The sequence below is a fragment of the Nematolebias whitei genome, chromosome 6, assembly GCF_014905685.2.
Source record: "Nematolebias whitei isolate Nwh7 chromosome 6, NemWhi1, whole genome shotgun sequence".
Lineage (NCBI taxonomy): Eukaryota > Metazoa > Chordata > Actinopteri > Cyprinodontiformes > Rivulidae > Nematolebias > Nematolebias whitei.
The window spans coordinates 3,146,371-3,161,603 of NC_056503.1; the positions used below are offsets into that span (position 1 = coordinate 3,146,371).

General features: G+C 39.5%; 1 protein-coding gene across 1 annotated transcript in view; it reads left to right on the forward strand.

The window, feature by feature from the left end:
* Positions 1-15,233, forward strand: part of LOC119411476 (alpha-2-macroglobulin-like protein 1) — a 670,820-nt gene that overhangs the window by 648,733 nt on the left and 6,854 nt on the right. Inside the window, exons 26-31 of the mRNA XM_037678427.1 lie at positions 3,930-4,142; positions 5,015-5,130; positions 11,269-11,359; positions 11,461-11,529; positions 11,614-11,719; positions 11,804-11,847. Coding sequence (XP_037534355.1) covers positions 3,930-4,142; positions 5,015-5,130; positions 11,269-11,359; positions 11,461-11,529; positions 11,614-11,719; positions 11,804-11,838 — 630 coding nt within the window. The 3' untranslated portion in view covers positions 11,839-11,847. The remainder of the gene's footprint in view (positions 1-3,929; positions 4,143-5,014; positions 5,131-11,268; positions 11,360-11,460; positions 11,530-11,613; positions 11,720-11,803; positions 11,848-15,233) is intronic.

Below are 15,233 nucleotides of genomic sequence, written 5' to 3' on the forward strand. Positions count from 1 at the left end.
TTATCAGCAGCTACATGAGGAAATGGGTCATTTAGGAGTGGACAGAATGATCTCATTAGCCAGAGAGAGATTATTTTGGTCAAAAATGCGAGAAGAGATTGAACATCATGTTAAAAGAGTCTGCCGCTGCTTGAAACAAAAGAAACCCAACCAAAAGACTAAAACTCCACTACAAACTATTACAACCTCCTCACCTTTTGAACTAATCTCAGTTGATTATTTGCATCTAGAAAGAAGTAAAGGTGGAGCAGAGTACATTCTTGTAATAGTGGATCACTTTACTAAGTTTGCGCAGGCTTATGCAACCTCTAACAAGTCTGACTAGACAGCTGCACGCAAAATCTTTGGCTACTTTATTCTGAGATTTGGATACCCTGCTAGGATCCATTATGATCAAGGAAAGGAATTCAAGAATGAGTTACTCAGAAAGTTGCAAAGTTACAGTGGGATACAACATTCAAGAAAGACACCTTACCATCCCCAGTCTAACCCAAGTGAACGTTTTAACAGAACTTTACTGAGCATGCTCCAAACACTGGAAGAGACACAGAAATCTAACTGGAAAGACTATTTAAATAAAGTAGTCTATTAATACAATTCAACAGTTCATGAATCGGCTGGCTTTTCACCTTTCTTTCTGTTATTTGGAAGAGAGCCAATCTTCCTATTGACCTATTGTTTCCAAAGGAACAAAAGCAGTCACAGTCTCACCAAGATTATGCAGACAAATGGCGAAGGTCAATGCAGGAAGCTTACAGTATTGCACAAGAAAACATGAGAAAAGCAAGTGAAAGAGGACAAAAGTATTACAACCGAAAAGCCTGGAGTTCAGAACTTCAACCTGGAGACCACATACTTATTCAAAACCTTATCTGAAAAAGGAGGACCTGGAAAGATACGTGCTTACTGGGAAAACAAAACGCACATTGTAAAAGAAAGGAGAGGACAAGACAGTCCAGTTTATGTGGTGACACCATTAGATGGTGAAGGGAGGGAAAGAATCTTTCACAGAAGCATTTTACTACCCTGTCCTTTTCTTGTTGATGGCCTGGACACTGAAGAGCCAAAAGAGAAATATAACCAAAAGAGAAACGTAAACAGACAAACATGCCAAACTAAAGACAATATGCAGGAAGCTTCTGACAGCTGTAATGAGGATGAGTACTCTGCGTGGATTCCTCGTCAAAGTCAGACGACCCGCCTCAACCCACATGCCCCAGTCTTTCAGTCCAAATCAAGCCAACCTGCAGTAGAAACATAAACAGGGAGACTTGTACAAGAACGATGCCAGTTCCAGGGTGAGAATGATTCTGCTGAGGTCAGTAATGAATTGAATGACAGACATGAGGAAGGAGACAAGCAGAACCAAGACACGAGTCAAAATACTGACATGGACATTGAAGATCAAGCACTTGAACTTGAAATGTCTGAGGAGGACACTAATGCTTCGTCAGAGGGTGATCAGGAGGTGGAGCAGGAGGGACGTTCCTCAAGAACACATCAACCAAAATCTAACTTTACTTATGATGAGTAAGGAAAAACTATTTTCACATATTTAAATAAATAGGGATAGTTGTTTGAACCATATTAAGTTCCAGTTACAGCTGAAGTTAATTAAAAATGTTTCATTATTCATTTGGTACAATAATTCAGTTACAGGTAAAAGTCATTTTGCAGAAATGTATTTCTAGTGATTAAAACTATAGTATAAGTATATATTATAAGTCAGTGATGTGTTTACAGAAGAAAGTGTGTGTTTACAAGGTAACACAAAATTAGTCTGTAAGAAGTCATACTACATTTCAAAGCATGTTTAATACGGATATATTTATTAAGGTGGAATGGTAGATTTAGCTTATGTGACTTAATGGACTTGGGAGGCCTACCAATGTACCAATGATTTAAGTTAATACACCAAAGCAGGAACATTATTAAATTTACTTATCCTGTAAACATGCATTTGTAGTCATTTGATGTATTGGTTATTGTTTTAGAGTGCAACACTTAACTAAATGGTACCTGAAAGTTGTTAGAAGTTATTGGCAATAATACATTCTTTAAGTTCTAAAGTGTAAAATGCTTTGCAAACATTTTATTATTTTAGTAGGGGAGGGTGTAGAGCCCTGAAGATAAGTAGGAATGTGATGATGTTTAATTAATTGTTATATGGATTTTGTTGGTCAAGCAGTTATTTCATTTGATATTTGGTTTAAAACAATTCATTTAGTTTATGGTGAAATATGTGCTAAAACTTTTTTTTTTTAATTTCATGGAATTCTGTCATAATAATGCCTCTTTAAGAGAGATGCAATGCATAATAGGAATAGAGTTCATGACCCGTGATGGTGTGTTGTGTACGCTGATGGCAGAGAACTACACGTGCTGTACGCTAGAGCCGTGGGTTTTGTTTAACAAAGTTGCACGAAAGCAAAAATCTATGTAATTGTTTTAGTTCTTTTCAAGGGTGCAACAGAAACACTGCATGCGGTGTGGTGAGTTGTAGGAAACCAGGAAAACCCGGAGTGGATTTTTAATGTGTTTTCCTCTTGAAATCCATTTGCAGGCAGACCATGGGAACTCAGAGGAATAGAAAAATAAAGAATGTATTAAATAAACAAAAGAGGCAGTAAAACTTACATGGATAAGAGACACGTAGGAAATACAGGAACCATCACCATTTAAACAATAATGCCCAGAGAATGGGGAACACAAGGACTCAGACTTAAACACAGGACACTAACGAGGGTAAGACAGAAAGATCTGTGTAGGACAAACAGGTGGCAAAGAGTTAACTAATTATAAGAAGACAGCAGGAGAGTAGGAACTTAGACACACCACAAGAAGGAGCCCGACACCAGGTAACACAATCCCTACTGTTGGCGTATTCTTTTATTAACTGTTTTTCTTTTACATTTTATTGATGTAACTGGGACCCTGTGTACACAATTTTGTTCCACCGCATGCACCACATGTGCAAATGACAAAGAAACTCTGGCTCCGACTCTGACTTATTCGAGTGGAATGGATTCGTTCACAAATAGAAACAGTGCTGGATGAACTAATATTTCATGGCAAATGTGGGGGGGTTCAAATGAATATTTTTAAACGTGTATGTGTGTGGGGGGGACATACCCATCCATCCATCCATCATCTTTACTCGTTTTTTCCATTTTGGGTGACAGGGGTCGCAAGTCCATCACAGGGATACATAGAGACAAACGAGACAAACAACCATTCACTCTCTCACTCACACCTAGGGACAATTTAGAGTTACCAATCAGCCTAACATGCATGTTTTTGGTCTGTGGGAGGAAACCGGAGTACCTGGAGAAAACCCACGCATGCACGGAGAGAACATGCAAACTCCACCCAGAAAGGCCCCCGGACCGAGGTTTGAACCAGGGACCTGCTCACTGAGAGGCAGCAGCTCTACCAGCTGCGCCACCGTGCTGCCAGGGGACATACCCATCACATACAATTGTTGCGAGGCCTATTCATTGTGTACTATTTCAAGCTGTTCCCAGCAGGTTACCTTACACAGTCTTGGAAGTGCAAGAATTACCTATCATTTCACAAAACCATGTTTAAAGCACTTCTAACATATATTCTCAATTTTAACCCTTAAGAGTGATAATTATACAGAAAAGTAGATATTAAAAGCATAAAAATTCACTTAATGACTATTCATTCAACCCTCCTCTGATCACAAAATGGGTTACATAGAGAATTAATTATTCTGAATACATAAAACATTTGAATATTTCAACCTTTTAACTTTAACACACGCAAATAATTCTTTATAAAACATTCATTGAACTTTTTGAGGTTACTTTTTCCAACCCTACACCATTACCTAATACTGGTTTTGGGTCTGAGCTCAAATCCATATTGACCTAACTTGACAATTTATTCCACTTTGTTTGTTGCAGGACACGGTGGTGGCTCTTCAGGCTCTGTCCCTCTACTCCAGTCGAGTTTTCAGTCCAGAAGGTTCAAACACAGTGACAGTTCAGTCTCCCAGTGGAGAGCTGACATTTGATGTGAGTCATGACAACAAACTGCTCTACCAGGAGAAGATGCTGCAGGATGCAACAGGAAAGTACCATCTGAAGGTGAAGGGCACTGGATGTGCCTCTGTGCAGGTCAGTGACAGCGTCACCTGAAAGAGTACCACTCCTGTTTGGAACCAAAATCATTTATATTTGATCAACCAAAGAAAAACGGTTATACAGTAGTCCCTCACTTATCACGGGGGTTACATTCCAGACACCCCCGCGATAAGTGAAAATCTGCGAAGTAGGGACATTATGTTTATTGTACTATTTATATATATTTTAAGGTTTTATAAATTATTCCCACACTCTTGCAGTATTCTTAACAATGTTATAAACTCTTAAACCGATGTAATTTTAACAACATACGTACCTGTATAGGTACTGTACAGTACTGCAACATTGTACGTGGGTATTCACCAGTGAAGATGCAACTTGAAGAATGAGTTCAGCATCAGAATTATTTACAACTTTCCTGTCAGTTGTGTGAGCTCAATAGATACATTGCTACTTCTGACTTTGCGTTGCATTTTTACCACATTAGTTTCTCTGCTAGTATTTGATCCCTCCTTTGCTGTTCTTTGAATTTCGGCAGAAAGCAGCGGCCGGAAGCACTGCTGGCTTCTGGGCTGTGTAGTTCTTTTAACTTGCGTTACAGTATAGGCTTATTGAAAGAAAACTAGAAAATGGCGATGCCTGTCAGAAGTTTTTGTTTTGTTTTTTGTCCTATTGGTTAGTTCCCACTCCTGTCTGCTCCCGTTAACGTCTTATCCCGTACCATCCCAATCATGTGAGTAATATTAAAGTTGACAATCGTGTGTCGAAACACACAAAAGAGTGAGTCCGCGAAAGTTGAACTGAAGTATCGAGGGACTACTGCATTAATGTACATTTATTAAAGCCTTGATGCTGGCGATTATGTTTTATGATTATTAAATCTTTTGTGATTACTTGTTTCCCAGATTTCTCTTCATTACAACATCCCACCTCCTCCTGAGGTCACGACTGTGAAAGTGGAGATAAAACAAGAATACGACACCTCTCGGCAACCCAAACTCACTCTGGACATCAAGTCCCTGTAAGTTACTAAAAGAGATTACAGATATGGCAACAGATTGAAGCTCACATCAGCAAATATGACCCTTGAACCATGTCAGTCTGTCTTTTTGAAATCATCCAATAAATATAAAATAACTGATGAAAAACAGGTTTATTTTTAAAATATCAATTCAAAGTAAAATTAGATTAAGTAGATTATATACTGACTTTTTATGTGTTTCAAACAAAACAGTTGACTTGGTTTGAAATAAGGTTAAAGAAGGATGTTTAATAAAAAGACTCTAAATCTGGTATATTTTAACCAACAGTTGACAAACAAATCAACTCAAGTTTTAGTTTACAGGTTGTATGTTTAATATAATAAGTCTTGTTAGCGGTCCTCCAGCAGATCCCAAGCAGCCGGGATCCCAGGCCGGCTGGGTGACAGTCTGGAGTAAGCATAGTGCTAAGGCTAAGCCCCCAGTCTTTGATGGACTTTCTTGATCAGGCTGGAAGTGTTGTTGCTCCAGCTGAGGTTGTCATTCATGTGTACACCCAAGTACTTGTAGCTGGAGACCACTTCCACTGCAGATCCTCTTATGTTCAGGGGAGTATAGGTGTGTTTGTTCCTTCTGAAGTCCACAATCATCTCTTTTGTCTTCTTCACATTGATGTGAAGGTTATTCTCTTTGCACCAGCTCTCCAGGTGTTCCACCTCCTGCCTGTAGCTGGAGTCATCATTGTTTGTGATGCATCCCACCACCGCTGTATCATCTGCAAACTTTACAATGTGACAACCTGGATGGGTAGCAGCACAATCATACGTGAGCAGAGTGAACAGGAGAGGGCTCAACACACATCCTTGAGGGGAGCCAGTGCTAAGGGTTATGGTGGAGGAGGAGAAGTTGTGGATCCTCACTGACTGTGGTCTGTTTTTTAAGAAGTCTAGTACCCAGTTGCAAATGGAGGGGCTTAGTCCTATTGTGAATAGTTTGTCCATCAGGATTTGGGGGATCATGCTGATGAAGGCAGACATGAAGTCCACAAAAAGCATACAGATGTAGGAGTCCTTCTGCTCCAGGTGGTTGAGCGCAGTGTGGACCACAGAGGAGATGGCATCATCTGCTGATCGGTTCTCATGGTATACATACTGGTGAGGGTCCTCGTTGATGTTGATGATTGTTCTGATGTGAGTCATGACCAGTTTTTTGAAGCATTTAATGACTATCAGGGTGAGGGCCACTGGCCAATAGTCATTCAGACCAGTCACTGTAGAGCTCTTTGGGACTGGGATGATTGTGGCAGTCTTCAAGCAGATGGGAACTGTCTCCAGGGTAAGTGAGGAGTTAAAGATGTCTGCCAGCACCTCGCAGAGCTGATTGCCACATTCTTTCAACACTTTCCCGGGGATGTTGTTTTGACCGGTTGCTTTGTGCGGATTTATCCTCCTGAAAGTACTCCTTATTTCTACTGAGGTCACGCTGAGATGCTCTTCATCTGGTGGTGAGGTGAGTCTGGTGCTTGGTGGTCTATTCAGGTCATCAAAGCATGCATAGAACTTGTTGAGGGCATCAAGCAGGGATTGGTGTTTGGGGCATTGTTCGCTCCTTCCTTTATAAACTGTTATGCTCTTAATGCCCCTCAACGTGATCCGAGGGTCTTGTGAGGTAAATTGACCCTCGATCCTCTGTGCATATGTGGCCTTGGCCCTCTTAATACCGGCAACCAGCTCTTCCCTTGTCCTTCTCAGCTCCTGTGAGTTTCCAGACCTGAAGGCAGTGTTCCTGGCTTCCAGCAGGGTGCACACTTCTGCAATTAGCCAAGGTTTTCTGTTCGGGTAACTTTTAACATATCTGACATCACTTCACCACTTGCTCTTGCCGAGATCGGACGCTTCTCCCCTCCCTCTCCGCTTTGCTTTGCTGCTCTGTCTGTCTGTGAAACTGCTTCTGAACATCTCTTGTATATCTTCCGAACCATAATTATGGACCTGTTTTGATCAGTTGGTCCCTCAACTCAATTTACAACATTTCTTTGAAGAGAAGACAGGCTTTAGGCGAGCCGATTTGCCCTGTTGGCATGCATGCAGCTGGATATCTCATCGACTTTAAGATTTGATGATGTGTCTCTGTTGCCATTTGTCGATTTTAAGGACGCACATTTAATTGGATTTACGATAACTGGTTCCTGCTTTTTGGATTCGGCTGGTTGATGGTTTTATCTACAATCAAGGAAGTTGTCTGCAGCAAATTTTGGACCCAATCACGCTGCTTGCCTTTATGATGGCTTGGTTCGTGTCTTGAGTACCTGGACTCAAATGCTTTGGGAAGAATGGATCAGATCTTGAGGATTTTACTCAGTCATGTTCCATCGGTGTGGACATTTCGGAATCGAGTGGACCAACACAGACTCAAGGTAGATGTCATTAAGTTCTGCCTGTCCCCAAAACAGCTGTGTGTTTATCTGAATTTGACTCCCTTGGCTGGCATTGAAGGCCATCTTATCTGAATTCGCCTGGAGAACATGTGATCTGATCCTCACCGTCCCCTTCCTGAAGAATTTCCAACTGATAACCAGATGGAACCAGCTGAATAAATTTTGAGTCATTATTTCAGGACTCTTGGATTCTCATAGTCATTATTCTTGGCCATTCCTCGACATACCTCAAGAATGCTTATGGATCTCACCGGAGGACATTGACTGATTATTACATCTTTATCAGAACTCTTACAATGCCCTCGAGAGCATCTATGATCATGCTCACTGCTCTCGCCTCCCCCCTCTGCAGAATGTCTACGTCATTATGTGCTCGTTTGTGTGAGGTGTTTTTTAATATCAGAGTTTTTTTCTTCTCAGGCAGGAAAAAAAAAGTCTGATAGGATTTTTTTCACCTCCAATTTCTACATGTGTCCAGTTTATCACTTTTATTGTCTGTCCAAACAGGTCTCACTTGTAAATGAGTATTTGAGGCTCAACATGACTTATCTGTTTAAATAAAGGTTGAATGAATGAATGATGGTGGAGACAGTGTCAGTACATGTGCTAATGTATCCCAGAACTGAGGATGCGTATTGGTCCAGATCAAGCGATCCTCGATTTTCAGCAGCTTCTCTGAAAACCTGCCAGACTATTCGTTCAAAACAATCTCTCAGTATAGGGCCACTGTCCTGGATCCAACATTTAACGTTCTTTTGTACCAGTCTGGAGCATGCCACTAAAAAAAGAAAGATGCCCCCTCAGTTAGGCCACTTCTGTTGTGTCTTGAAGACATCAAAGCCTGGATGTCTTTAAACTTCTTAAATTTTAATGAAAATAAAACAGAAGTTATGGCGTTTGGTCCTAGTGGCTCATGTGAACCTTGCCCTATTGATCTGGTCCTCTGGCTCCACATTAAAAGAGACCAGTTTCTAACTTGGGTTTTAAAATGGACAGTGATTTTAAATTAGATTCCTAGATTGGAGCGGTGGTCAAGACCAGTTTTTATCACCTCAGACAGCTGGCTAAGGTAAAGCCTATCCTCACAAAACAGCAGCTGGAAACAGTAATCCATGCCTTCATCACCTCTCGGCTGGATTACTGCAACGCTCTTTACCTTGTAGTCAGCCGGTCCTCCCTCAGACGCCTCCAGTTGGTCCAGAACGCTGCTGCTCAGCTTCTAACTGGAATTCCAAAGAGGAAGCACATCACCCCCACTCTGGCTTCACTCCACTGGCTTCTTGTTCATTTTAGAGTTCGTTTTAAGATTCTTTTATTTGTTTTTAAATGTTTAAATAGTATTTCTCCATCCTACCTCTCTGAGCTGTTTCACCTGTACTCTCCTGCTCGGTGCCTCGGATCAGCTGATCAGCGGCTCCTGGAGGTGTCGAGGTCTAAACGGAGGCTCAAAGGGGACAGAGTTTTTTCTGTTGCTGCTCCAAGACTGTGGAACGATCTCCCTCTTCCCATCAGACAAGCCCCTTCACTGTCCAGTTTTAAAACTATTTTAAAAACACATTTTTACTCCCTGGCTTTTAGCACACACTGAATTTGATCTGCACTGTTTTTATTGTTTTTATTGATCTTAATGTTTTATCAATTTTTTTTATTTTTATGTGTTTAAACTTTCTTGATTTTATATGTACAGCACTTTGTTGCAGCCGTGGCTGTTTTAAATGGCTTTATAAATAAAGTATTATCATTATTATTATTATTATGGGCCTGATTTGGCCTACGGGCCGCCAGTTGAATAGCCCTGTCCTAGCCTGTAAAAAGCCATGTTCTTTTCTTCATACTCTGTGCTCTATGACTGACGTCAAGACTCATACGATATCAGCCCTTAAAGATATATCACGAGACTCATTTACATATGAGTTAATGTATGCATGCTTTGAAGACCTGAACAGACCACCCAGCACCAGACTCATCTCAGCACCAGAAAAAGAGCTTCTCAGCGTGACCTCAGCCGAAGTGAGGAGTTGCTCACCCAGACAACGTCCCCAGGAAAGTGTTGAATGAATGTGCCGATCAGCTCTGCGAGGTGCTGGCTGACATCTTTAACTCCTCACTCACCCTGGCAACAGTTCCCAACTGCCTGAAAACCACCATCATCATCTCAGTCCCAAAGAGCTCTAAAGTGACTGGTCTTCATGACTACCGGCCAATAGCCCTCACCTCGATAGTCACTAAATGCTTCGAAAAACTGGTCTTGACTCACATCAAAACAACCATCAACATCAACGAGGACCCTCATCAGTACGCATACCGCAATAATCGATAAACAGAGGATGCCATCTCCTCTGTGGTCCACACTGCTTTCACACACCTGGAGCAGAAGGACTCCTACATCCGTAAGCTCTTTGTGGACTTCATGTCTGCCTTCAACACCATGATCCCCCAAACCTTGATGGACAAACTATTCACACTAGGACTAAGTCCCTCTATTTGCAACTGGGTCCTAGACTTCTTAACAAACAGACCACAGCATGTGAGGATCCACAACTTCTCTAATTCTCAGCACTGGCTCCCCTCAGGGATGTGTGCTGAGCCCTCGCCTTTTCACTCTGCTCACGTATGACTGTGCAGCTATCATCTAGGCTGTCACTGTAAAGCTTGCAGATGATACAGCGGTGGTGGGATGCATCACAAACAACGATGAGTCCAGCTACAGGCAGGAGGTGGAACACCTGGAGAGGTGGTGCAAGGAGAATAACCTTCATATCAATGTGAAGAAGACAAAGGAGATGGTTGTGGACTTCAGAAGGAACAAACACACCATCCCCACCTGAACATAGGAGGATCTGCAGTGTAAGTGGTCTCCAGCTACAAGTACTTGGGTGTGCACTTGAATGACAACCTCAGCTGGAGCAACAACACCATCAGCCTGATCAAGAAAGCTCATCAGAGACACTACGTCCTGAGGTGGCTGAGACGAGCTGGACTGGGAAGCTCAGTCCTCACCTCCTTCTACAGGTGTGCAGTGGAGAACATCCTGTGCTCCAGCATCAACGTGTGGCATGGAGGCTGCACAGCTGCAGAAAGAAAAGCTTTGCAGAGAGTGGTGAAGGCTGCACAGAAGATGTTGGAGTCAGTCTCCCCACCATCACAGACATCTACACCAACAGATGCAGGAAGAGGGCCACCTGAATCATGAAGGACCACACTCACCCAGCACACACACTTTTTGCCTCGCTCCCCTCAGGAAGGAGGTTAAGGAGCATTAAGTGTAGAACCACTAGACTGAGGAACAGCTTCTACCCTGAGGCTGTTAGACTCATGAATCTCTAACCAGAATAATCACTGTGAAAAATCACATCATGTTGCTGCTGATCTGTTTCATGTTGCTGCTGATCTGTTTCAATGTTGCTATGTTCATTCATACTCAGCTGCTCACACAGACTCATTTTCATGCTGCTGTTTGGCTGATTGTTTTTATGCTATTAATGCTCAGCATATTTTTAGTTAACCTTTTTCTTAGTTCATATCTTAGATCTTATTACTGTTTTTCTTTTACATTTTATTGTTGGATGTAGCTGGGACCCTGCGTACACAATTTTGTTTCACTACATGTGGTGGCGAATGACAAATAAAGAAGCTCTGACTTTCAACATAAATGTGACTGTTATTTCTGTATTAGCCAAAACTAAAAAGCTCATAAGAAAGTACCAACAACCCATCATCACATTTTATTGTTCTGTTCCAGGTACAGTGGAGAAGAAGGCATCTCCAACATGTTGATCCTTGACATTGCCTTGCTTTCGGGATTCGTCCCAGAGCCCCAGTCTTTGAAGATCGTGAGTGACTTTAGTGATTTCCACCTGAATAAAGGAGTATAAGAAACATGTCTGTTTGTGAGCTGATGGTACTAAAACAGCTGAATTGTGTCCGCTCGTAGCTCAAAGGAGCTCCGCTGGTGAATCGGGTTGAACACAAGGATGGCCATGTTCTGGTGTACTTGGAAGGGGTGAGAGCAATGGACAGTATGGAGTATTATGCAATGCCAGGTGAATTAATTACTGAACATGTTCTGTTTTTGTTTTCTGCTCAGGTTATGAAGGATATACCAGTCAACCACCACTTGGTGCTTTTACAGCAGGTCTTGGTGCACAACCTCAAACCAGCTGTAATCACCCTCTATGACTACTACCAGCCAAGTAAATCTTCTTACAGAGAGCATAAAACACTTTTCGCCCTAACTTAGACACATCAAAAACATTTATCACATTGTTTGCTTTTAGGTGAGAGGGCTGAGAGAGAATATACTGCAGTGTGACTGCTCAAGGTAACAACTTCCTTAAAAAGCTCTTGACACACACAAATTTGCAATATTGATCTCAATATTTAAAAAAAAAAGTGCGTGGGTGAATTTGGTAATAATGCAACTTAGAATTTTTGTAAATTTCGGTACAGAATCACTGACTCCCTATGATTCTTTTCTTTCTTTTTTGTGGGCGGCTGTGGCTGAGTGGTTAGAGCAGTCGTCCTCCAATGCGAGAGTTGGAGGTTCGAATCCTCCAGCAGTCACATGTCAAAGTGTCCCTGGGCAAGACACTGAACCCCTCATCGCCTCTGATGTGTGTCCCATCAGTGTACGAATGTGATCTAAAGCACTGACTAGTCTCTTTATAATGATTTGTTCAATTAGCTTTGTAGAGATCTAGTAGAGTGCTGTATGAATGGGTAAATGAGGCACAGATTGTAGTGTAAAGCGCTTTGAGTATCTTGAAATAAGATAGAAAGGCGCTGTATAAGTACAGTCCATTTACCACTTACCATTCTTTAGAGGTTTAACCAGCACTCATTCCTCAGCACAATGCATTTATTTGAGAGTTTCACTCCAAACTGGGTTTTATCAGGTCACATTTCTGACAAAAGTGAACATGCCTTTAAAGACTGATAATGTGACTGGCTTAAATTATGTCCATTATGGACTTGAACAAGTTTTTGCTATTGTTTTTTCTGCATTTATTCATACTGCAATTATGATAATTATGATGGTTCTATTTATAGCACCCCCATCCTACCACCCAAAAAACAAGTACAGATGAAAATAAAACAAGAACAGATGATAATAAAACAAAGACAGATGATCATAAAATAATAACAGATGATAATAAAACAAGAACAGATAATAAAACAAGGACAGAAGATAATAAAACAAGGACATATGGTAATTAAACAAGGACAGATGATAACAAAATAAGTACAAATAATAAAAGTTCAGTCAATAATAAAACAAGGACAGACCATAATAAAACGAGGACAGACAGTAATAAAACAAGGACATACAATAATAAAACAAGGACAGACCATAAAAAAATAAGGACAGATGATAATAAAATAAAAACAGATGATAATAAAACAAGGACAGATGATAATAAAACAAGGATTTACGGTAATTAAACAAGGACAGATGATAATAAAACAAGGACAGATGATAATAAAACAAGGACTTATGGTAATTAAACAAGGACAGATGATAATAAAACAAGGACCGATTATAATAAAACAAGGACAGACGATAATAAAACAAGGACAGATGTCAATAAAACAAGGACAGACGATAATAAAACAAGGACATACAATAATAAAACAAGGACAGACAATAATAAAACAAGGACAAACGATATTAAAAGGACATACAGTAATTAAACAAGGACAGATGATAACAAAACAAGGACAGATAATAATAAAACGAGGACAGACGATAATAAAATAAGGACAGACGATAATAAAACAAGGACATATAATAATAAAACAAGGACAAATGATAATAAAACAACAACAGATGATAATAAAACAGGAACTTTTGGTAATTAAACAAGGACAGATGATAATAAAAGAAGGACAGACAAAAATAAAACAAGGACATACGATAATAAAACAAGGGCAGACGATAATAAAAGAAGGACAGACGATGATGAAAGGACACACAATAATAAAACAAGGACAGATGATAATTAAACAAGGACAGACGATAATAAAAGAAGGACAGATGATAATAAAAGGACAGACAATAATAAAACAAGGACAGACGATAATAAAACAAGGACAGATGATAATAAAACAAGGATTTACGGTAATTAAACAAGGACAGATGATAATAAAACAAGGACTTATGTAATTAAACAAGGACAAATGATAATAAAACAAGAACAGATGACAATAAAACAAGGACAGACAATAATAAAACAAGGACAGATGTCAATAAAACAAGGACAGACTATAATAAAACAAGGACAGGCAATAATAAAACAAGGACATACAATAATAAAAAAGGACATATGATAAAAAAAACAAGGACGTATGATAATAAAACAAGGACAGACAATAATAAAACAAGGACAAATGATATTAAAAGGACACGGTAATTAAACAAGGACAGATGATAACAAAATAAGGACAGATGATAATAAAACAAGGACAGATGATAATAAAACAAGGATAGACAATAATTAAACAAGGACAGATGATTTTAAAAGAAGGACAGACGATGATGAAAGGACACACAATAATAAAACAAGGACAGATGATAATAAAACAAGGACAGACGATAATAAAACAAGGACATACGATAATAAAACAAGGACATATAATAATAAAACAAGGACAAACGATATTAAAAGGACATACAGTAATTAAACAAGGACAGACGATAATTAAACAAGGACAGTCGATAATAAAAGAAGGACAGACAATGATGAAACAAGGACAGATGGTAATGAAACAAGGACTTATGGTAATTAAACAAGGAAAGATGATAATAAAACAAGGACAGATGATAATAAAACAAGGATAGACAATAATTAAACAAGGACAGATGATTATAAAGGAAGGACAGACGATGATGAAAGGACACACAATAATAAAACAAGGACAGATGATAATTAAACAAGGACAGATGATAATAAAAGGACAGATGATAATAAAAGAAGGACAGATGATAATAAAACAAGGATTTACTGTAATTAAACAAGGACAGATGATAATAAAACAAGGACTTATGGTAATTAAACAAGGATAGATGATAATTAAACAAGGACAGATGACAATAAAACAAGGACAGATGATAATAAAACAAGGACAGATGTCAATAAAACAAGGACAGACGATAATAAAACAAGGACAGGCAATAATAAAACAAGGGCATACAATAATAAAAAAGGACATATGATAATAAAACAAGGACAGTCGATAATAAAACAAGGACAGATGATAATTAAACAAGGACAGATGATAATAAAAGAAGGACAGACAATAATAAAACAAGGACAGACAATAATGAAACAAGGACAGACGATAATAAAACAAGGACAGATGATAATAAAACAAGGATAGACGATAAACAAGGACAGATGATAATAAAAGAAGGCCAGACGATGATGAAAGGACACACAATAATAAAACAAGGACAGACGATAATAAAACAAGGACAGATGATAATTAAACAAGGACAGATGATAATAAAGGAAGGACAGATGATAATAAAAAAAGGACAGACTATAATAAAACAAGGACAGATGATAATTAAACAAGGACAGACAATAATTAAACAAGGACAGATGATAATAAAACAAGGACAGACGATAATTAAACAAGGACAGATGATAATAAAACATGGACAGACGATAATAAAACAAGGACTGACGTAATGAAACAAGGACAGAC